Source organism: Cyprinus carpio, chromosome B15 (assembly GCF_018340385.1).
Source record: "Cyprinus carpio isolate SPL01 chromosome B15, ASM1834038v1, whole genome shotgun sequence".
In the NCBI taxonomy this organism is placed as follows: domain Eukaryota; kingdom Metazoa; phylum Chordata; class Actinopteri; order Cypriniformes; family Cyprinidae; genus Cyprinus; species Cyprinus carpio.
In genome coordinates, this window is record NC_056611.1 from 7,771,080 (window position 1) to 7,794,963 (window position 23,884).

Sequence of the window (23,884 nt, forward strand, 5' to 3'; positions counted from 1 at the left end):
GGTCCTCAATTATAAAAGGAAATACAAAATACATAAATGTTATACAAATATTTGCTGTCAGGGTCTGAAGAAAATTTTTACATTTTGGTGAAAACTGGACCAAAAAAATCATTCAAAATAGTGAGCTCATCTGTTTATGCCACATTTGATGTCACTGTTCTCATGATGAACCAAGAACATTTTATCAAGTCTAGAGAGTCCAAATTTGCTTACAGACTGTCCTCTATCTGTATGCAACACTATAAGCCTCCACAAACTCAAGATAAACAATATCCCAAAAACAAAAAACAAGCAAAACAAAAAAAAAAAAAAAAGAAGAAAGAAAAAAATAAAAAAAAAAGACGACAGCAAACAATTACAACAGGTGCCTATGCATCTGCGGTGTACTGAAGGTGTGAAGGACTCACCAGGGTCTCCTGTGTGTGTTTGGGGAGCCACTGAGAGTAGTAGTGGTAGAAAGTGACAACAGAGGCGTCTGACGAGTTCAGCTCTTTATCGTAGTGCTGGAGGGTCAGACACAGAGCCAGCGGGTCCCTCTGACAGTGCAGAACATCACACAGGACTGCAGCCATGTACTCAAACACCACACCTACACGACAGAGCACAGGCTTTACCATAATAAAGATCATATTAATACCAGCACAATGAAAACTGAATTCTCACTGAACATCCTTTTGCACTCCCAGGCATTCAAAGCCATCACGGGCAGAAAAGGTGACAAAGGTGCGGGGAATCCAGGGGCAAAATTATTATTAGATTATTTATTTCATAAATTATCACCATAATTATTTACATTTTTATTTATTTTATTAAATTATATCAATTATTTAAATTAATAAAAATATATTACTATACTAGTAACACTAATAAAACATTAAGTATTTAATAACAACTTTACGTCACAGACAACAGGTCGCCTTTATTTCACTGCTTTCAAACATTTAACCAAAGAGCTTTTATTTTGAATTAAAACACAGATCTTAATGTTTCTAAGCTTCTGTTTTGTTGAAACCCCAAACAATAAAAAAAAATAATCAAATAATAATAATAAAAATAAATAATAATAATAATTATTATTATTATTATTATTTTTATTTAACTTAAACAATTAAACAAATCAATAAAGCAAAAAATATTTTTTACATATAACACCAGAGTTTAAAAAAATTATGTCATACCAATATAAAAAAAAATTAACAGAAAAATAGTAACAGGCTGTCTGTTTTTTTTTTTTTTTTTTTTTTTTACTTTCAAACATTAAATCATAAAGCTTTTATTTTGAAGGAAAATCACAAAAAGAGCTTAAAGTTTCTAAGCCTCTCTTTTGTTGAAACATCAACTAGTTTCAGAAACTCATCAGATCTATGACATATTTTGGATTAAAAACTGTGATTTTCACCCAAAATAGGACAAGTCTGCAGGTAAATAAAAAAAAAAAAAAAAAAGTAAACATGGATTGCAAATAGCAAATTACAGAGATTTTTCAGCAAAAATATCTGGGGGAGATTTTTTCCTTCTGAGATGCAGGCTGGACTCAAATCAGTGCCCTTTAACATGAGCACCAAGGCTCAATGTGTACACGCAAGCCACAGCTCTGATGTCTTATTTTGTTATTTAATAAATTTGGTTGTTTAGATCATATTTATCTGCATGTTTTACCTTTCCCATCTTTAAAACTCTCCGGCAGTTTGTTGCGAACCTCTAGCACAGCTGGTACAATGGCACTAAACGGGAACGTCTGGAGGATGATGTCATCAGTGAGGGAAGGGCCGATCTCCTCCACATCCCCTTCGCTGCCCTCCACTATAACATCAACCATGTCGAGCACATCTAAAACACAGTAGAATACACACAGATGCACTTAATCAGCCCAGATTAATTCACATCCCTGCCACTAGCACCTCAGATTACAGATACATGTGAAATGTGAAATGTGCATGAGTGCTAACCGTCGATGTGTGAAATGGGGATGCTAGCCTCATCCCCCTCCTGGCCGCTCTGGTTTGCCTGTAGATACGCTGCCTCCTGAACCATACTCGCTGCTTTCTCAGTGTACACGTGTGGGTTACACACCACTCTCATCAAAACCTGTCACACAACATGGTTGGACAGTACTAAGTGGCAAAATATTAACTGTTTTTATTCAGAACTTTGACATGATTCTATAAGAACCCAGTAAAACCAGATGTGAGTGGTTAGAATCCAGTACATGGTCTAAAAACTGAATAACGGTCTCCTGCTGGGATGGGTCCAAAAGCGCCAGATGGTCCAACCATAACTCCAGCTCTTTCCACGTGTGCTCAAACACACCACTGTCCCGCAACACCTGGAGAGCAGAGGAGGATCAATGAGCCAGTGAAGTTCAGCCACAGACACAGATTCTGTCAGTATTTTATATCACTCAATTCTGACTCTATATCTCGCAATTCTGACTTTATATCTCGCAATTCTGACTTTATATCTCGCAATTCTGACTTTATAACACGCAATTCTGAGAAAAAAAAAGTCAGAACTGTGAGATAAAAAGACGCAATAATTTTTTAACATTTTTTATTCAGGTGTGAAAATGGGCTTCCATAAATTATTATATAAAATATGTATAATACATTTAAATTTTAAAAATATAGGTTTTATTATGCAGTTTTCTGATGTTAGGAGAATGAAACTTACTTTTAGGACCAGCATCCTGGTTGAAGTCTTCAAGTAGTTACTGTTACTACTTACAAACATTTTAAGTAGCAAATAGAAGACTGATCTCTCTCCTTTTTCAGGATCTGGATCTGGTAGATCCTGTGTTTTGCGAGAAAAAAAAAGGGAAAACATGATGATCTTAAGCTTAAAAGGAACAAAATACACATATGCACAAACATCAGCAAACCAAATGTTGAAGACAAATGTGATCACACAGACCTTGAATAAAAAAAAATAAACTTTACAAAAGTTTTTACCTGAACACGAAACCAGGAGAATTTGCTTGCAGGAAGTTCCAAAGCCAGCTGTAGAATTTGATATTGTAAAACTGGAGGAACTTCCTGTTTTATTCCACTCTCTGTCACAATCCCTGCAAATGTTTTAAGAAGTCACTTACTCCTTCCATAACAGGTTAGAAGCTAAATGCACGATATTTGTTATATCTGTTCTCAATCAATGTGTCAGACCTTTTAGGAGTTTGCTAAAGTCGAATTTGCTCTGGCTGACAAGGTGAGGCACCACCCTCTGATACAAACACATCACCCGCAGCAGCAGAGCTTTCACCAGGATGAGCTGTGGATCGTCCTGCCGTGCTGTTTGAGAAAAAGCATTTCAGAATTATTGTGTTTGAGCAAGAACAAGTCTATAGCTACAAAAGAGCATTAACTATTACTGTGTTCTTCGCTCTGTTTTTGTCCTGTGCCCGTCGTCTTCATGGCATCTTCCTTCTCCTTTGAGTGCGACTGCCAGTTGGAAACAACGGACACAATGTCCGGTAGAATCTGTGGCAGCCAAAGGAAAAATATTCATTGTGAAATAATACGATAGCATGAAATGATAAAACCCTTTCCCATCATCCTCACCTTGCTCAGTGCCTCTCTGTAAAGCTGCACAAACTCCTCCATCACGGCAGGGCTGTAAATGTCTGAAATCTCCCAGACTGTTTTGTCCAGACAGTGTTCGATGTTTTTCTGGGCTCGCTTCAGAATAAATGCCAGGAGGGAAATTGTTGTGTGCTGGACCACCAAGTTGGGTAGCTATTAGAGAAACAAGAATTTCAAATAATGTTAAAGAATGATAACAACTAACGATAATATGTGAACAAGTTGTCATATAATCATTTAAAAGTTTGGGGTCAGTATGATTTTTTTTTTTTTAAACAAATTTATACTTTTATTCAACAAAGGATCCAATAAATTGATCAAAAGTGACAGTAATTACATTTTTTAAAGTTACAAAAATATTTAAAAAAAAAAAATAAATAGTGTTCTTTTAAAAGAGAATACTGAAAAAAAAAAGATCATCTCCACAAAATATTTGGCAGCACAAATGTTTTCAACATTGATAATAATAAGAAATTTTTCTTGAGCAAAAGATTTAGCATATTAGAATGATTTCTGAAGGATCATGTGACACTGAAGAAAGGAGTAATGATGCTGAACATTCAGCTTTGCCATTAAAGGAATAAATTACATTTTGAAATAAGTTCAAATAGAAACCAGTTATTTTAAATCGTAATAATATTTCACAATATTACTGTATTTTTGATAAAATAAATGCCTTGGTGAGCACAGTCTTTCAAAAACATCTAAATCTTACAAGCCCCAAACCTTTGAACAGTAATGTACAACTCAAATTGTTTTGAAAACACATCTGCTTCTAATATTAATTCATTTGGATTTAAAAAATAAACACTAACATTGGCCTATAATGGTAATGCGCATTACAGCTTGTGATTATATGATTGGCTGAATCTACTGCTTACATTGAGACCTTGAGTGAAGAAGGCTTTATTGCACACTGAAGGAAGAGATGTGACCAACACCATAGACAGCAGACGAGGTAAAGGAATCATTTCATTCATCTGGAAAGCCTTGGACACCTCCGGCTGAGCCTCATAAATCTGCAACAATATCAAACCATGAGTAAGTCATATCTGTAAACCATTTCTGAGTTAAGGCAAAAGGATGCACAATATAAATAAGATGTAAAATGGCCTTGTTATTACAGTTCAAACAAAACGAAAGCATTTGTATAAAATCACAAAAAGCAACTAGTGCTGTCAAAATTAGCTCGTTAACGCAGGGGCGGAGTTCAGGATGGCAACCCCATTCACAACTGCTGTTTCGGTCTCTTTTTTTCTTGACAAGGATTGCGTTTATTTAGTTGCAGACATCTTAATGTCCACATCACCTCAGCGCCAGGCACTAGACAAACGTGCGCAGAAATGGTACGGCTGCGTGTGCTGTAGCCTGCAGCCTCATCATTTCATATTAAAGCACAAATGAAACTACAAGCATGCGTGTCAGATCCGTGTCACATTCAACAGCGGCAGCTCTTAAAGTAATAGCAGCCAAATAACCTAATGACCCAGCTGCTGTGATGTCTGTTCATCAAAAAACTAAATAAAAACAGAGGAAATCAATAACTTTTGTAGCTTAAAGGATTCATTTATATTTAATTTAGTATTTAGTGTTTGATAACTTTATTCAATTTCAATATATTTCCTACTTGCTGAAGGGCACAGGTAAATACGTACAAAGGCTTCAGACTCACTTTCTTGAGTAGAGTGATGTTTTCCAGCCAAGTGCTTTTGTTTCGTGGACTGAATGAGAAATTGGTTTCTTTAAAGTATCTGGTCAGTATATCAGGACTGGCCTTCAGAACACTAACAACCAGCTCCGCTACCATCTCATCCTCGGTCGCTTGCTTCAGCCCCACCAGGAACTGCAGAAGAACAATGTTTCCTGCTCTGGATGGGTACAACCAGGTGATAAAAGCACAATGAGGGGAAAGCATGTGGGCACATTTGACTTGACTTTATTTCTTTTACACTTGGGAGATTTTGTGCTAGTAGAGTCATATTTTACTCGGGTAGGATTATAACACAGTGCTTTAAAAAAACAATCAAATTGAGCTGAAAGAATGATGATATGAAGATCTCACAGACTTACCTTCCAGCGGTGCCCAGGCTCGGGTCATGAAAACTGATGCCATGTTTACGAGAGCAGCAGAGGTCCAGCAGGAAGTTATGCACCAGCTCCCTCACTATACGCTTCCCTTCACCTTCATCCTTCTGTTTCTAAAAGATGTTGGATACAAAAAGCTTAAAGACATTCTGAAAGGCATGCGTGATGTATTGACCATTTGCAATTTAATGTGTTCCAGAGTAAAACCTAGGAGGGTATTTGATGTTATCCATCAGAGTTTGATAATAAACATGTGAAACATGTTAGATTATGACATTACTGATTAATATTATTTTCCCTCACCTACAACCCCAATAATAGAAATAGGATTTCGGAGGTGGAATTACATTGTTATTACCTTCTAATTACATTGTTACTAACAGGAACATGCCATAGAACTTTTTTAATTATCTAGAGGTCACAAGCTAGATTTCCTACAATGTCAGGTTTTTACTACACAATTATCATGGCTAAAAGAATTCCCAATAACAAATATTATTGTGATATCAATAGAAATTATGGGATAAAATAGATAACGCTAAAAGTTAACCTAACCTTTGACTTTGTTGATTTCTTGTTTTCTCTATGAACCACACTCAATAAGAATGGAGAGGTGGAAAGAGAGTTTATAACTGTGACTGTACAAAACCATACAAAATTAATTGTCTGCTGATCGGCACTTCCTGCAGACTGGGGTCTATAACACCCCGTCTTTTTTTTTACGAAATCCAAAAAATTATGCAAGCAGCAGCAACAACTTTTTCCTCTTCATCTTATGATATCACTGTATGTGTAGTATTATTAACATGACATCAACATTTACGTTTTTTGGCAAGGTTCCTTTAGTTATCGTTAGTTAATGCATTCACAGTCATTTTAACAGTAAAAGTGAATTTAACAGTAAAAGACTATAAAAATGCTACAGTAAAAACCTGTTAAATGGCTAACGGTAAGTTCCCCTACTATATACGGTGAAAACGTGTATTGGAAATTACACGTAATTTTACAGTAGTATACTGTTTTTGGAAGTGAAAAATATCTATAATTTACAATGAATAACTGTAAACTGACATTCCCAGAATTTTCTGCGTCACAATTCAATTTTGATGTTTTTTGGTTGAAATAACTATGTTTCTTCTTATGAGTTGTGTACATTAAGGTTGTGTGTTACATCTAATGTTGTTCAATTAATGTTTATTGCATTATTTCAATTTCAAGTGTGTTACCATAATGGTGTTTAGTGTTTGTGTGAATAACACTGCATATCTTCTATATATATTAATATTTAAAGGTTCTTGTGATAGGCTTTGGTTCATCGTGTGATTTTCTCATCACCACCTGCTTTTGGTGCAGTGTTTACAAAGATACAAAACAGATTATATCAGTTAATGAAATTACAGTATTTAACTGTAAATTTAAGTGAAAACCATAAAACCTAAAACGCTACTACCTTATTTTATACGGTAAAATTCTGGCAACCAAAGCTGTCGGTTTTTTACCATACAGTGCAATTTGTTATGTGACACTGTTACAGTCAAAAACATTAACAATGTGCAATAGATTTGCTACAGTTTTTATTAATTAGTTAATGTTAGTTTATACAAATACAACCGTCCGTTGTTAGTTCATGTCCATTTAACAGATACAACTTTTGATTGTGATTACTAAAAGCTGAAATGAACATTAACTTAGATTTTTTTTCATTGTTCATTGTTCATGTTTACTAATGGAACCTTACTGTAAAGTGTTGTTATGCACTTTTAAATATCATGTTTAAATTGTCAACATCAGTACTTTGCGACACCACCCATAGGGTTAACAAATTTACCCATTCATTTTTGCAGAGAATTTTCCAACAGATTTTACTATTTTAGATATTAAATTAGAAATTACGTACCAAAATTTGTTGTGTTCAGATTATTCTGATTCTTTTTTCGTGTCAGCCAATGAAATACATCAATTTATCATTCTAATACAGCCAAATCTATTGGATAACAACATTGTCTGTCTAAAAACTAAAATAACAGGGATTTGAATCATCCATGCAAATCATGCTCTGTATAGAGAGACAGAGTCAGAGACGGTACTGTTGAGCTTCCACTGTACCTCTTTCTCAGCCACGCTGACATCCACAATCCCATTCCACTTATAGAGAGAGGCAATCTGTCCCAGTATGGAAGCACTAAAGAAACGCACTTTCTGAGTTTTCGTGATGGTCTTATTCTGCACAACCTATGGACAAATACATTAAAACGTTATTACATTTATGGACAGCGCCTCAACTTTGGTAAATGGCATTCATAAGGAAGGGTCTTACTCTGGTTTGCAGCGTGGACAGAATCAGGTTTACGATGGATAATCTGTCTTCTTTAAGTCCATTGGTCAAGATTTCAGACAAAAAATCTAGAGAACGACAGAAAAATAATAATTTAAGACCATTTAAAGACACAATTAATAATGAACATAAATTTGGTTTGTTGATACCTTTAGCCTCCAGTATCTGGCCAATAGTTGTATTGTCTCCAGACATCAGGAATGAAAGGACAAACTGTATGTAAGCCATTCTAACATCTGGCTTTCCCTGGAAAATTAACACAATTGCATTTTAGCGACTGCTAAATGTTATGTAAAAGTTATGTGCTATTTACAGTTTGTAAAGCACTTACAGTTTTGTCTCTTCTCCGTGCGAGGCTGATGAGACCTTTACTGATGTGTATTTGACTAAAGACGTCCCTCGCAGCCTCCGCACCCTGAGACACCACTGCGGACAGGAAACACAGACACTGGCGGACAAACCTGTCCAAAAAAGAAGGTACACAAAATACAAAACATTTCAAATGATTCATTTTGCCTGCTTTCATTTCAGAACATCATATCATACTATAAAGATATTAACCCACAAATACATGACCATCAAATAAATGCAAATATCTGATGCATAAGATTTGCATAAGAAATACCTGTGATTCTCCGAATGTAGAGAGGACAGAATAAGTTTCATGTGAGTGGAGACAGTCTTCCTGACTATGTTGGAGCCCACCATGCTCAGCTGAGACAGATCACTGGCCGTCCGCAGCAAAATCATTTCTAGACTCTGAAATATCAGCATCATCTACAAAACATATTAAATAGAATTTAAGCTGTGATTATGAGGCAAACATTAAACTCTTTAATTATCATCAATTGCGACTGCATATTTTGTGCACCAAAAAGAACTAATGTTGGCAAATCAGCATACAACATCTGTCTAAGTCTGTTTCTTTGTTTCTGCAGACTGCAGCATGAATAGTGTGCACAGCATGAAAATTTAACTGTATGCACAAAACACCTCGATAAACTTCTTTAATTGCCAAAATGTAAATAAATCGTTATTGTGCAACCAGACCATCCATTATCTATGTGATGACAGAACTGGAAGCCTATTCTCCCCCTTACTTAACTCACTGTATGATTATAGACTCTTAAAAGTAAGACATTTTACACTAAAGTAAATGGAAAATGCAAAGCATGTCTGTACTCAAAGAGTAGAACATGACACTAACAATGGCAAGATCATGGGTTTGATTCAGGGAAAGCATGACCTTATTAATTGTATCCTGAGAATGCAGTATAAGTTGGATAAAAGCATCTGTCAAATGCATAATGTAAATGTAATGTAAAATGTCCATGATTATTATGCAGTGTAAAAAAGCACACTAGTATAGCAATCCAAACACAGCATATATGTGTGAATAAAACACAATAAAACACCAGTATTCAACAGACAAGGCTGATAGATAGATAGATAGATAGATAGATAGATAGATAGATAGATAGATAGATAGATAGATAGATAGATAGATAGATAGATGACTTACCTCAGACTCAGAATTATTTTCTTCCTCCAGTAATGCGAAAATTTCTGAACATTCAACTGAGATTTTTATGTAGCCTTCGACTACATCATAGATTTCTGCGCATGGAAGTTTCTTCGCAAATCTTACGAAGGTCTCCAAACCTACATGATATATAAAATAAGTTTATGATTAAGTACAATGTTAACGTTTGTTTTCTTACAGTAAGTTATAAGTAAACATTTTATATTGGTTCTGCGTTTTTACTGTAACTACAGACAGGTCTGAGCATCATTAAATGTGAAAACAAAATAAAAGTCTGAGAAGCGTGATAATTAGCATTTAGAGAAAATTACATTCATTGTACATGAATCGAGCATTTTCAAATAAAAGCTAAAAACTGCAACACGTGACCGGTTTTCAGCTGTAAGCAGATGGCTGACCAGCTAAAATACACTTAAGTTACCCTTTAGCGCTTTAGTTGAATCCTTTAGCATGGATTTAAAGACCGTGCCAGAGAACTCGCTTTCGTCTGTTTTGGTTTTCTTAGCTGTTGTAGCGGACTCAAGAGGATCCCCGTTTTGTCGTTTAGAAGCCATTGCTGTATCTCACTGTGAATGAAAACAGACACATGGAACAGCGGAAGTGTAAAACTAGAGCGACAGAGGAGCAAAACACGTGGAAACGCTTATCTTATGAATATTAATTTTGACGTGCTGACGTCTCTCTAGAGCGTCACGAAACCTCATTAATATTCATTTTACAAGCGTATCGCGTAACGTGGTATATTTTAACAGGGGCGTAGCCATCATTTCAGAAGTGAGGGGACAGAAAAAAAATATATATATATGTATATATATATATATATATATATATATATATATATATATATATATATATATATATATATATATATATAGATATATAATATACAGTATTAACATTTCTGTAATCTATATTCCAGTCAACAGTTTTTGAACAGTAATATTCTTTATATTTTATAAAGAAGTCTCTTCTGCTCACCAAGCCTGAATTTATTTGATCCAAAGTACAGCAAAAGTAGTAATGTTGTGAAATATTTTTACTATTTAAAATAACTATTTAACTATTCTATTTGAATTACTTTTAAAATGTAATTTATTTCTGTGATGCAGCGCTGAATTTTCAGCATCATTACTCCAGTCTTCAGTGTCACATCCTTCAGAAATCATTCTAATATGCTGATTTGCTGCTCAAGAAACCTTTTAATTATTATTATTATTATCAATATTTAAAACAGTTGAGTAAATTTTTTTCAGGATTCTTTGATTAACAGGATCCAAAGATCAGCATTTATGTGAAATAAAAAGCTTTTGTAGCATGATACACTATACCATTCAAAAGCTTAGAGTCAGTATATTTTTATTATTATTTTTTTTTTCAGAAAATAAATTATAGAAATTAATACTTTTATTTAGCAAGGTTGCTTTAAACTGATCGAAAGTGATGATAAAGACATTTATAATTTTACACAAGATTTTTTTATTTCAGATAAATGCTGTTCTTCTGAACGTTCTATTCATCAAAGAATCCTGAAAAAAATGTACTCAACTGTTTATTGATAGATAGATAGATAGATAGATAGATAGATAGATAGATAGATAGATAGATAGATAGATAGATAGATAGATAGATAGATAGATAGATAGATAGATAGATAGATAGATAGATAGATGACTTACTTCAGACTCAGAATTATTTTCTGTACTTTGGATCAAATAAATGCAGGCTTGGTGAACAGAAGAGACTTCATTTAAAAACTTAACTAAAACAGTTTTACTGTTCAAAACCTTTGATTAGTCAACTTTATTTTTTCTCAAATTTCTAGCTTTTAATTGGCTTAGAAATCAGTAACTGCTGGAAATAAATCAATAATAATGATTTGTTAATGTTTATATAGTACAAACACTTTTAACATATAATGAGGCAGAATAGTTTTCTATACTGTAATAAATGCTATGTCAATTAGCACTGCATTGTTCATATGCTTTATTTATCACCTGGAGATGACCTGAAAAACACAAATAAACCATATATTGTCGCAATCGAATGTTTAATGTCTTCGTGTTTCCAACTTTTCTGTTTGTCTGATATTGTTGTTTTTCTTACATGTATTTTTTATATTCAAACTGCATTTGATAAACTTACCAAAATTATAATATATATATATATATATATATTATATATATATATATATAGTATTTATATATATATATATATATATATATATATATATATATATATTTTTTTTTTTTTTTTTTTTTTTAACCTGGCCATTGAATTTTTTGCACACAACACCACTACTGAAGAAAACATACACTTGTGTAATATAAATTGTATATGATTGCTGAGAGTATAAATATAGAAGTTGCTGAGAATACTGAGCCCTTGTATTCCCTGATTTCCTTTCCACTTTTCTTACCATGTTACTTGACTGAGTTTGCCCAAGGAGCAGGTTTGGTGTGTACTCGAGGAGCAGCTCCTCCTGTATCTCTGGACACCAGACACTCTACACCACCCGTTGGCCTTTACACTGGCCTGAGAAACAGATGTCTGGAGCGTCTCTGTGCATTCTGCGGCTGTCTCCTCCACCCCTGGGTTTTATCCCTTGTATAATAATAACCCCCCACGTGGAGAGACTCCTGTATGGATGGGCCAAGCATGGAACAGCCTGGACCTTGGATAAAGGGACAGTTCACTCAAAAATGAAAATTTGATGTTTATCTGCTTACCCCCAGGGCATCCTAGATGTAGGTGACTTTGTTTCTTCAGTAGAACACAAACCAAGATTTTTAAGCTACCTAAGTTTGGCAAGTCATCTAATGTTAGTGTATGGGAATCATGGCTAAAACATACAATTAAAAACAAACAAAACAAAAAAAACTAGAAAAACAAAACCAAATAAAACGCCTGTATATTCGATTATTATTTTGTGTTTTCAGAAATAAAATTATAGAAATTAATATCTTTTATTAGCAGGTTGCTTTAAACTATCGAAAGTGAGGATAAGACAATTATAATTTTACAAAAGATTTTTTATTTCAGATAAATGCTGTCCTTCTGAACGTTCTAATCATCAAAGAATCCTGAAAAAAAAATGTACTCAACTGTTTATTGATAGATAGATAGATAGATAGATAGATAGATAGATAGATAGATAGATAGATAGATAGATAGATAGATGATAGATAGATAGATAGATAGATAGATAGATGACTTACTTCAGACTCAGAATTATTTTCTGTACTTTGGATCAAATAAATGCAGGCTTGGTGAACAGAAGAGACTTCATTTAAAAACTTTCTAAAACAGTTTTACTGTTCAAAAACCTTTGATTAGTCAACTTTATTTTTTCTCAAATTTCTAGCTTTTAATTGGCTTAGAAATCAGTAACTGCTGGAAAATAATCAATAATAATGATTTGTTAATGTTTATATACTACAAACACTTTTAACATATAATGAGGCAGAATAGTTTCTATACTGTAATAAATGCTATGTCAATTAGCACTGCATTGTTCATATGCTTTATTTATCACCTGGAGATGACCTGAAAAACACAAATAAACCATATATTGTCGCAATCGTATGTTTAATGTCTTCGTGTTTCCAAACTTTTCTGTTTGTCTGATATTGTTGTTTTCTTACATGTATTTTTATATTCAAACTGCATTTGATAACTTACCAAAATTATAATATATATATATATATATATATATATATATATATATATATATATATATATATATATATATATATATATATATATATATATATATTTTTTTTTTTTTTTTTTTTTTTTTAACCTGGCCATTGAACTTTTTGCACACAACACCACTACTGAAGAAAACATACACTTGTGTAATATAAATTGTATATGATTGCTGAGAGTATAAATAGAAGTTGCTGAGATTACTGAGCCCCTCGTATTCCCTGATTTCCTTTCCACTTTTTCTTACCATGTTACTTTACTGAGTTTGCCAAGGAGCAGGTTAGGTGTGTACTCGAGGAGCAGCTCCTCCTGTATCTCTGGACACCTACACAGGGCCGTTGCCTTTACACTGGCCTGACAGATGTCTGGAGGACTCTGTGGCATTCTGCGGCTGTCTCCTCCACCCCGGGTGGGTTTTATCCCTGGACCAAGCATGGAAACAGCCTGGACCTTGGATAAAGGGACAGTTCGAAAATTTGTGCCTTCTTACCCCCAGGGCACTGACTTTGTTTTCTTCTGAGAAACCAAGATGTCTGTTGCGTCTATAATGTGCCATGGGAACTGCGGGCTAAAACATAAATAAAACTACCACCCCTGGAGAAAAAACTGTATAATAATAAACCCCCACGTGGAGAGAGTGTGGAGGATGGTCCTGTATGGATGGGCCAAAACAGCCTGGACCTTGGATAAAGGGACAGTTCACTCAAAAATGAAAATTTGATGTTTATCTGCTTACCCCCAGGGCATCCTAGATGTAGGTGACTTTGTTTCTTCAGTAGAACACAAACCAAGATTTTTAACTCAACTGTTGCAGTCATATAATGTAAGTGGATGGGAATCATGGCTAAAACATACAATAAAACAAACAAAAAAAAAAAACATAGAAAAACAAAACCAAATAAAACCCTGTAGATAGAGTGTCAATGGTCCATTTGAGAAATATGTGGCAGTAATGCGCTTATACGTCTGCGATCCACCGTAAAGCCAGAAGAAGACACGTTACTGTTCAGTTTCTTGCACAGAAGATCGTTTTGTGTCTTTACACATCAATGTATCGTCACGAGCCACAGGGTTTAATTTGGTTTTGTTTGTGTGTTGTTGTTTTTTTTTTTTTTATTTTTTTTTATTGTATGTTTTAGCCGTGATTCCCATCCACTTACATTATAAGACTGATAGACTGCAAAGATTTGAGCTAAAAATCTTGGTATGTGTTCTACTGAAGAAACAAAGTCACCTACATCTTGGATGCCCTGGGGGTAAGCAGATAAACATCAAATTTTTATTTTTGGGTGAACTATCCCTTTAAGGCAAGAAGGGATACAGATAAAACTACTGGGCATGCGCACATCAATATAGAGTCATTTTTGTCACACTGTACAACAATATTTGCTGTTTTTGCATTATTGTAAGGTTTAGGGTTGGGGTATAGACATTAATAAAACACAATCTAATAGGAATTTAGTTTATTGTTAGCTTCCGGTTTTAGCTGTACCCCTTCTAGCCACAACCCTGGACCTTCTCACCAGGTCAAACATTGGGTTGAGATACGACAAAAAAAAGACTTCTGGCAGGTCAAACAGCAGAGAATGGAACAGAAGGAGATCAGGACCTGTATTTATCAAGCTTCTCAAAGTGCCATTTTAGTCATAAGTGCTGAGAATTCATTAAATGTACTCGTATAAAAGCAAGTTATAAAAATTCTTAATGCTAAGAATCACTCTCCAGTTATTTAAGACAACTCGAAAGGTCTCTCAAGTGGTAAGGGCAGTCCAAGAACATGACAGTTTCATATGATATTTTTGTTTTGTTTTAATATTTCAAATAATTTATCATATATTAGAATAAATAAACAGGACCTGAATTATCATGAGAACTTCAGGTGTCCAGGTTCAGTGCAGTTTCACAAAAGCTTTCAGTAACAGCAATTAAAAGTTGGAAGCAATTTAAGCAACTGAAATGAAAGTGTAGATTTACTCTCATATCGAAACATCTCACGATGTCATGCAGCATGAGGTACTGATGTCATAAGCATTTCTTGAACATACTATCCTGTATAGTTTTCAGTAGTGTGCTTTACATACATTACTTTACATCATTCGGAGAGATGAATCATCTGTTTCCGCTGCTAGAGAAAGCAGGATAGCTTTTGGACTATTCTCAAACAGGGCAGCTCTGTTCTGTGTCTGGCCCTTCTTTACCCAGTGTCCATAAATCTTGAATGCACAGGCATCGATGAGCTTGCGAATAGGCTTTACTGCATAGGGGTCGCTCTTGATTATGTCTTTGGTAACTGGCTTGGCACGACGATAATTGCAGTAAATGCGCATTGCTGCCAAAACTGTCATGCAGATTACCTGAAAAACACAAGTGTTTGCAATAAACCTACATGGATTAACATTGGGACAATTTTGACCTTTATAAAGGCAAACTTTTCTGTATTTGTCATCTTTTCTGTCAAATTCTTAAATGTGATAAATTAATACAATTCAAGTCAACTGAATAGACACTATAGGCTGTTACCAACCAAATGAAGTCAGCATCAGCAAAATCTACTGTTGCAGAAAAAAACAAAAGCTTACTTTTTAAAACTAGAACTCTCTTAACTCTCTTAAGAGAGACATTGAATCATTCATTCAACCAATTCATTCAAAATGGCTATTCAGAACAATCCAAGTAACTGGCTTTATCGATGGATCATTGAATCATTCGCTCAGCCGATTCATTCAAAAATGCAGATTTCCTCTGGTTTGTTTATTGCTAATAACTACATATTATTCTCAGTTATATAAAACACACCTTGAACTTCCTGTAAGGGCTGAAATGTCGCACCTCTGCGACCACATACTGCTGGAAGAAAGGGTGGTTCAAGGCATCTTTGGCAGTGTAACGTGCCTCAGGATTCACCACCAACAACCTGGAGATCTGAGCAGGTTCACAGTGCAGGTTAGCGGATCTATTGTAGGCTTTTGTTCATAGGCTGGTAAAGCTAAACAAGTGTATTCCACTAATTTGATATTTCCAGATCTGCTTCAGACGCACCAGGTCTTTGACAGTGTCTGAACGGTCATCCCACTCCGGAGAGGTGAGCTGGTAGTTTCCCGCCAGGATCATACGCAGCATTAGCATCTGCTTCCTGTGCCAGAAAGGAGGAGAACCTGCAAGAAGGGTGTACATGATCACCCCTGCGCTCCAGCTGAAAGACACAAGAAACGGTACCATTTCTCAATTCAGCACGGCTTAAAAGTAGAATTTAAATTGGTTGGTCGTAAAGGCCGAGCCCTTTCATTTACAATATGCAATGAAAAGTCATTTTCTAATATATGAGGGTGTACTCACAGATCAACGGCGGTCCCGTAACCTTGGTGGTGAGGATCCATAGAGCATTCAATAATCTCTGGGGCTAGATAGCCTGGTGTTCCACATACCTCTATGTGTGACGACACAAAATCAAAGGAGGCTCTAATGAAACACATATTTATTTGCCTATTTTATGATGCATGCAAATTTTATGTATTTGGATTCAGGGGCATGCGACTGATATGTCAATATTGTGACTATTTAACAATTACACACGCATGCACAACAAAAAAATACACTTTATTTTTTAAATATTATCAAAAAAAAATTTCCTGAAAAAATATCACGACACACACATTAAGAAAAAACATTTCACACAGAAAGGTTGCTTACCATTAAGTTTTTGTCCTGGTGTAATCTGCACAGCAAAGCCAAAATCAGTGAGTTTGATGTTCATGTTGTCATCTAGAAGGATGTTTTCTGGCTTTAGATCTCTGTGCACAATGTTTTGAGAGTGAAGGAACTGAATCACCTCTAACAGTGACCGCATAATCTTCCTGCAAAATGAAAGCAAATACATATACAAAATGCACTGTTGTACATCGAGCTATGGTTGTATTTCATCCTAAAATCAATACAAAAAACAAGACATTACTCCGTGTTGATGAGACATTAGTGCAGGAGTTCATTACGACTCGCCCAGGAAAAGCACAGAAGTTCTGAGAAATCAAGATCAATAAAATTGTAACACAAAATACAGTACATGTACTTTCTTCTCTGGGGTGATCATATCTGTTTTATTCATTGCAACAAGTTATCATAATCACATCTGTCAGCTGGAGCTCAGGTCCAAAGGTATTCAGAAAGCACACAGATATTTGGGGGAATTTTTCATGTCGAGTTTTTATTTATCTTGATTTCTCAAGACATTGCACTTGTGTGTGCGATGACAAAAAAGATGAGAACGACTATAATTCAGGGGAAAAAAAGCTTTTTTATAATGCTTTTTTAATATATATATATATATACTTATACTTATATACTTTATACTTTTGATTTTGTGATGAAATATGACCTGCACATGTTTTTGACAGATATCATGAAATCATTATACTAACCTTGTCTCTTTTTCACTGAGCGTAACCTTCTCGGTAAGGTAATCAAAAAGCTCTCCTTTCTTCATCCTGGGAGAACAATATTTATTACATTTAACAATGTTTCAAATGGCATTAGAATTAAATATTAATGTAGTTATTATGATCTCATATTAATAAAAAAAAATATTAACACACACACATAATTTAAAGTATATAAACTCAGCAAAAAGAAACATCTTTTTTTCAGGATATTGTTTTCTCAATATAATTTTGTAAAATCCAAATACGCTTAACTATGGAAGCCCATTTCCGCCACTAAATAAAAAAATAAAACAAGGTAATTGCGACTTTTTATCCCACAATTCACTTTTTGTTCTCAGAATTGCGAGTTCATATCTTACAATTCTGACTTTATAACTCCCAATTGTGAGAAAAAAAGAAAGTCCGAATTGCAAGATATAACTTCGCAATGGCAAGAGAAAAAAAACGCAGAATTGCGAGTTATATGTCACGGTATGTGGTTGTAGAAAGCACACGATGAAGGAGTAAATGTTTATAGTCTTTAATTCCAACTTCAACATAAAGAAAAGGAGAGATAAGGTTTTTTTTTCTCGCAGTTGCAAGTTCATATTATTTTTTATTCAGTGGCAGAAACAGGCTTCCATACTTAACGGACCTTTATTGGAAAGTGATCGATGAACCTGTGGAACAGACTTTAAGACACTCACAGTTTACAGGTGGCAGAAAATTAAGGTAACTTAGGACAGTAAAGAGATGTTTCTACTGATTCTGTAAACACCAGACGAAAGAAGTCAAGGGCTCCTGCTCTCCTGTGTGAACATAACATAGTCCTGCTGCAGGGAGACATGAGGACTGATGTGGCCAGAGCATTGAACTGTAATGTCGGCATTGTAAGAAAGCAGAACAGTCCACATGTTGTGTCCCCTCAGATATGTTTGAGAACTTGCAAGTGCCTTGATGAACAAATCTGCTGCAGTCCATGAGGAAGAGATGCACTCGCTCTGAGTCATTATTCCATTGCTGCTTAATAAATACATGTAAAACTTGTTCAGTTTAAGTCTCGGTTGTTTAACTTTTTATGTTAATACAGATGTATACACATCAAAACATTTGCTGGAAATAAAAGCAGCTGAATATGAGAGATGAGGTTTCTTTTTTTTGCTGAGTTTGTACTGTATGCTGGAATATAGTATCAATGAACTCTACTTACAAGTCAAACACTAAGAAGAAGAAAGCTTTAGTTTCAAAGGAATCCTTCAGTTGAACTGGAGAAGCAAGAAACAATGTGTTCAAATCATTTGAGGCACTCTCAATAAATAAAAAAATCCTTTCTTAAGATACTGTTACATTTCACAATTTAAACTGCTACTTTGTGGATACTTACTGATATTTTCTTGTCCACACACTTTCTTGAGGATGTCTACTTCTTTTATTGTGGCATTTCTGATCTCCTCGATCTCCTCGGGGCTCATCTTATCTGACGGCGTGATGTCTATGATCTTGACTGCATATTCCTGAGCGGTGCGCTTATGGATGCAGCGTCGAACCACACTGCTCACCCCTCTGGAACACAATCCTCATCAGTTACAGAACTACTGCTCGCAATAACCAAAACCAAAAAAAAAATCAAAGTATATCATATTATATGTCTTCTGAAGAAAACAGTGAGTTGTAAAGTATATAATATTGTCCAATTAACTCATTGTACCGCATATAATACACACAGAATCAGTTATGAATCCTGAATGAAGAATGTGTTTTAGGGAAAATAAAACCCCTTAACCAGATTATACGCGCACTAACACCTTCCTGTTAAGTAACTTTTATGGAATTACTATTATTCAAGATTTGCAATTATAAGTACATTTGCATTTAGTTTTTAAACTCCGGATCCTTGAGCCCTAGAGTCAAAATTATATTTCTCTTTGTCGAGCCCTACGATAATTCATCAATAATTTTTTACAATAATTTAAATGTTTACAACATTTTTACCTCATTCTAAATTCTACATTTAAATTATAAATTTAGATAACTCAGAAATATTATAAATTTGCATAAATATGCATTTTACCAAAAATATTTAGATGTAAAGTCAATTACATTTAGTCATTTAGCAGATGCTTTTATCCAAAGCGACTTACAAATGAGGACAATAGAAGCAATCAAAAACAACAAAAGAGCAATGATATATAAGTGCTATAACAAGTCTCAGTTAGCTTAACCCAGTACACATAGCAAGTTTTTTTTTATTATTATTATTATAGAAAAAGAATAGAACAAGCTAATGTTAGGGCTCTTTTTGCTTTTGTTAATTATATAATAAATAATAATAAAAAACAGAATACAAAATAATTAGAGAAGCAATTTTTTTTTAAGAAAACAAGCTACAAGTAAGTAAATTAATTAATAGAGTGCAAGTCTAAAGGGGCAAAAAATATTAAAGAATAGAATTAGAATAGAGAGTGCTAGAGTTAGAGGGTCAAATAAAGATGGAAAAGATTTTTAGGCGATTCTTGAAGATGGCTAAGGACTCAGCTGCTCGGATTGAGTTGGGCAGGTCATTCCACCAGGATTAAGTGATGTTCACTAAAATCTATGAAAACTATTTTGTGGCGCTTTGCGATGGCATAATAAAGCAACGTTCACTTGCAGAACACAAACTTCTTAAGGGCACATAAGTCTGAAGTAATGAATTTAGGTAAAGGGGTGCAGAGCCAGTGGTGGTTTTGTATGCAAACATCAATGCCTTGAATTTTATGCGAGCAGCTATTGGTAGCCAGTGCAAATTGATAAACAGAGATGAGACGTGCATTCTTTCCGGTTAGTTAAAAATTAATCTTGCTGCTGCGTTCTTATTAATTATAAAGGTTTGATAGAACTGGCTGGAAGACAAGAGAGCATTGCAATAGTCCAGCCTGGACAGAACAAGAGCTTGAACAAGGAGTTGTGCAGCATGTTCCGAAAGAAAGGCCCCGATCTTCTTAATGTTGAATAAAGCAAATCTGCAGGACAGGACAGTTTTAGCAATGTGGTCTGAGAAAGTTAGCTGATCATCAATCATAACTCCAAGGTTTCTGGCTGTTTTTGAAGGAATTATGGTTGATGAGCCTAAATGGATCGTGAAATTGTGATGAAACAATGGGTTTGTTGAAACCACAAGCAGTTCTGTCTTGGCCAGGTTGAGTTGAAGGTGTTGGTCCATCATCCAACAAGTAAACTCTGTTAGACAAGCTGAGATGTGAGCAGCTATCGTCGGATAATCAGGATGAAATGATGAGCTGAGTGTCATCAGCATAGCAGTGGTATGAAAAGCAATGTTTCTGAATGACAGAACCTAATGACGCCACGTAGACAGAGAAGAGAAGTGGTCCAAGAACTGAGCCTTGAGGCACCCCAGTAGTTAGATGTTGCGACTTGGCCACCTCACTTCTCCAAGATACCTTGAAGGCCTTATCTGAGAGGTAAGACTGAGATGCCCTTTACCAGTAAGCTTGACAGGAGGATCTGGTGGTTAACTTTGTCAAAAGCAGCGGACAGATCCAGCAAGGTAAGTATAGAAGATTTGGAAGCCGCTCTTGCCAGTCTTAGGACAGTCTCGGTTGAATGTCCACTTCAGTAATTAGACAAAACAGACAAAACTTTGAACCAATATACAGTTTAAAAAAATGCCCGAAAATTTGTGTACCACAAATTTCATTTACTTCAAGTTGTATTTTGTGTTTAATAAATTACTGCAAATTGCTAAGATTATTACTATTGATTATTAATTATCCCACAAACACTTTCAAGAAACATCCATCTTAGTCATATTTCAACCAACATTTAGGAAGTATTTAGAAATAAAAGGAAAAAAACCAAAACAAATTAACAAGTCATTACTATGAAAAATAAAATAAAATATTACATAAATTGGGGTGAAATATGACCTGAACATTTTTTGGTCTTCACTAAAACAATATTGCACAATATGACAATACCTTCCAAGGATCTCCTTTGGATCATACTTCTCATAGAAGTCCTGTGCTCCTGCCCAGTCAGGAATTTCATCTTCTTTGGTCATTATTATAGACTCAATTGGAAGAAAACTGGGTTACTGCAAACCGGGACATCAGCTAGTTCAGACATACATGTTTACATTTGTTACACACAGAATAAATGTTAAGAAGTTCATTATAAAATAACTAAATAAAATAATCTAATAACATCTAATAACTTATTGGTATTGATAATAATTAGTGCTGTCAAATGATTAATCACGATTAATCGCATCCAAAATAAAAGTTTTTGTTTACATAATATATGTATGTGTACAATGTATATTTATTATGTATATATAAATACACACATTCAGTATATATTTTGAAAATACATGTATTTAAATGTATATATATATATATATATATATATATATATATATATATATATATATATATATATATATATATATATATATATATATGTATATATACATATTTTTTTTTTCTTAAATATATACATGCATGTATGTGTATTTAAATATGAAGATTTTGGTTCCAAAACGCAATAAATCCATTTTTATTAATTTAATTTTTATTTACCAAGAAAGTGGCAAGATGAAAACTGCTATTTTCTGTTTCAAACTTTCATATAGAATCTTTAGGTTATAATAACATTAAAAATTCAAATCCATATTTTGATATTCAAAGATTTATTATAAAATTTTATTATTTTTTTTCCCCATTGAATCAATATAAAAGTTATTTTTCATATTGAAATTGTTGAAAATACACAACATGGTTTAGCAAAAAAGGGAGAAAACATGACCTAATAACTATATCGTATATTATCGTATATCGTATTTTGCGTAAAATTAAAAATTGACTTTTCAATACCGACCAGATACTGTACTGTTTTTGGAGGCGTTTATCACGTTTTGGAACCAAACTCTTCATATACATAATATACACAGTACACACACATATATTATGTAAACAAAAAAATCTTATTTTGGATGCGATTAATCGTTTGACAGTGCTAGTTATAATATAATCAAATAATACAACCATTACATTTATTAATAATACAAATAATAACAACAACACAAAATCACTGAAAATAACAAAGCTTTAACAATATAATAAAAATAAAAAAAATTCAAGCCTTAAATTCATAACAGGTATCAGAAATATACGAGGTTAAATAACCACATTCAAGTACCTTGGTATTTACATGATACTATGGCACTTGTCCATAAACAATGTAGGTAAGTTAACTGTATGATTTGTTTCCGTTGAAATACAATGATGTTTTTCTACACCATGCAATACCATTTCTGTCATATGCCATAGCTACATAGTGTACAGTGATCTTATTATCCGGTGTTCTGTCAATTTGTCCTACCCTGTCAGATTTTGCTACCTCCCATTAAAACAGTGGGTAGTACAATTCGACAACGAAAAATGCTACTGTAAATTTATGGTTTATTAACGTCTACACCTACCACAACACTAAACATACCCGTACAGTAATGCAGATGCATTAAATGTTGTTCAGCATGAGAAAAAGAACGCAATATTGCTGTGCGCATCCGCAGTAAACCCTGGTAGGATAAAATGTCAGGACACCGGCTTCATTTAGTACGGTTCAGAAACATGAGCATGTTTTTTGTTTCTGTTACCGTTTTTATTTGTAGTGTTCTGCGTTGACAAAATACCCTGATGTGTACTCTGGTTATATGTACTCGAGATGTTTATATACAGTACAGTAGCAGCATAGACAGTAAAAGAAAGAGTATGGTCCGCATCAATCTGGGCTGCAGCATCATGGACGGCGGAAATGCATGACGGACATCTGCTCACACGAGCGGATTACTATCACCAACTCACAGCGACTAAATTCGACATACCTGTTAGAATCGCTATTAGTCCTGCTGTTGAACAGCGTTGCTCTCCGCCGATGTGTGCAGTCAGTGGTCAGTTCATATCCAAGCCTTCCTACAATCATATAGCGCGAGCGATATGACGCTCTGCTGCCTTCAACAACACAGCGCCCGAAAGGCAACTGAATGTCAAGCTCCAAAAATAAAAAAGCCGTATTAAAGGCAGGACAGTCCCATATCGTATTACCACTTACGGTTATGCACTCTAATAAGAACGAAACCAGATCACACTTACATTTCTGTATCAATTAATTATTCTTTCAAAAATAATAATTTATTCACAACAGATCGTTTTATTTAAATGTAGCC

At 34.4% G+C, this 23,884-nt stretch overlaps 2 protein-coding genes across 5 annotated transcripts in view; both read right to left on the bottom strand.

Annotated features, from left to right (window-relative positions):
- urb1 (URB1 ribosome biogenesis homolog) overlaps positions 1–10,179 on the bottom strand; it is a 28,263-nt gene extending 18,084 nt beyond the window's left edge. Inside the window, exons 1-19 of one of the 2 annotated variants that reach the window (XM_042739053.1) lie at positions 9,960–10,179; positions 9,518–9,657; positions 8,621–8,772; positions 8,327–8,456; positions 8,145–8,241; positions 7,978–8,063; positions 7,767–7,892; positions 5,646–5,773; positions 5,248–5,443; positions 4,457–4,594; positions 3,555–3,728; positions 3,365–3,473; positions 3,159–3,284; positions 2,949–3,061; positions 2,671–2,790; positions 2,210–2,326; positions 1,950–2,088; positions 1,660–1,830; positions 408–589 (exon numbers count right to left, since the gene is read on the bottom strand). In XM_042739053.1, the coding sequence (XP_042594987.1) occupies positions 408–589; positions 1,660–1,830; positions 1,950–2,088; positions 2,210–2,326; positions 2,671–2,790; positions 2,949–3,061; positions 3,159–3,284; positions 3,365–3,473; positions 3,555–3,728; positions 4,457–4,594; positions 5,248–5,443; positions 5,646–5,773; positions 7,767–7,892; positions 7,978–8,063; positions 8,145–8,241; positions 8,327–8,456; positions 8,621–8,772; positions 9,518–9,657; positions 9,960–10,092 (2,577 nt within the window). In that variant the 5' untranslated portion in view covers positions 10,093–10,179. Of the gene's footprint in view, positions 1–407; positions 590–1,659; positions 1,831–1,949; positions 2,089–2,209; positions 2,327–2,670; positions 2,791–2,948; positions 3,062–3,158; positions 3,285–3,358; positions 3,474–3,554; positions 3,729–4,456; positions 4,595–5,247; positions 5,444–5,645; positions 5,774–7,766; positions 7,893–7,977; positions 8,064–8,144; positions 8,242–8,326; positions 8,457–8,620; positions 8,773–9,517; positions 9,658–9,959 lie in introns of both variants that reach the window. The other variant, XM_042739052.1, reaches the window with a different exon arrangement.
- Positions 10,180–15,034: 4,855 nt separating this feature from the next.
- phkg1a (phosphorylase kinase, gamma 1a (muscle)) lies at positions 15,035–23,736 on the bottom strand. 3 transcript variants are annotated; one of them, XM_042739059.1, is made up of 10 exons: positions 23,543–23,736; positions 21,636–21,727; positions 19,043–19,221; positions 18,869–18,923; positions 17,659–17,724; positions 16,934–17,097; positions 16,580–16,670; positions 16,283–16,436; positions 16,040–16,165; positions 15,035–15,597 (listed from the first exon to the last, which is right to left on the bottom strand). In XM_042739059.1, the coding sequence occupies exons 2-10, from the start codon at positions 21,716–21,718 to the stop codon at positions 15,331–15,333; spliced, it is 1,185 nt and encodes a 394-aa protein (XP_042594993.1). In that variant the 5' UTR covers positions 21,719–21,727; positions 23,543–23,736; the 3' UTR covers positions 15,035–15,330. The 3 variants fall into 3 exon arrangements, with proteins under 3 accessions (XP_042594993.1, XP_042594992.1, XP_042594991.1); XM_042739058.1 differs by having other exon boundaries at positions 21,636–21,770; positions 23,543–23,735; XM_042739057.1 differs by having other exon boundaries at positions 21,636–21,751; positions 23,543–23,733.
- Between the last annotated feature and the right edge of the window lie 148 nt (positions 23,737–23,884).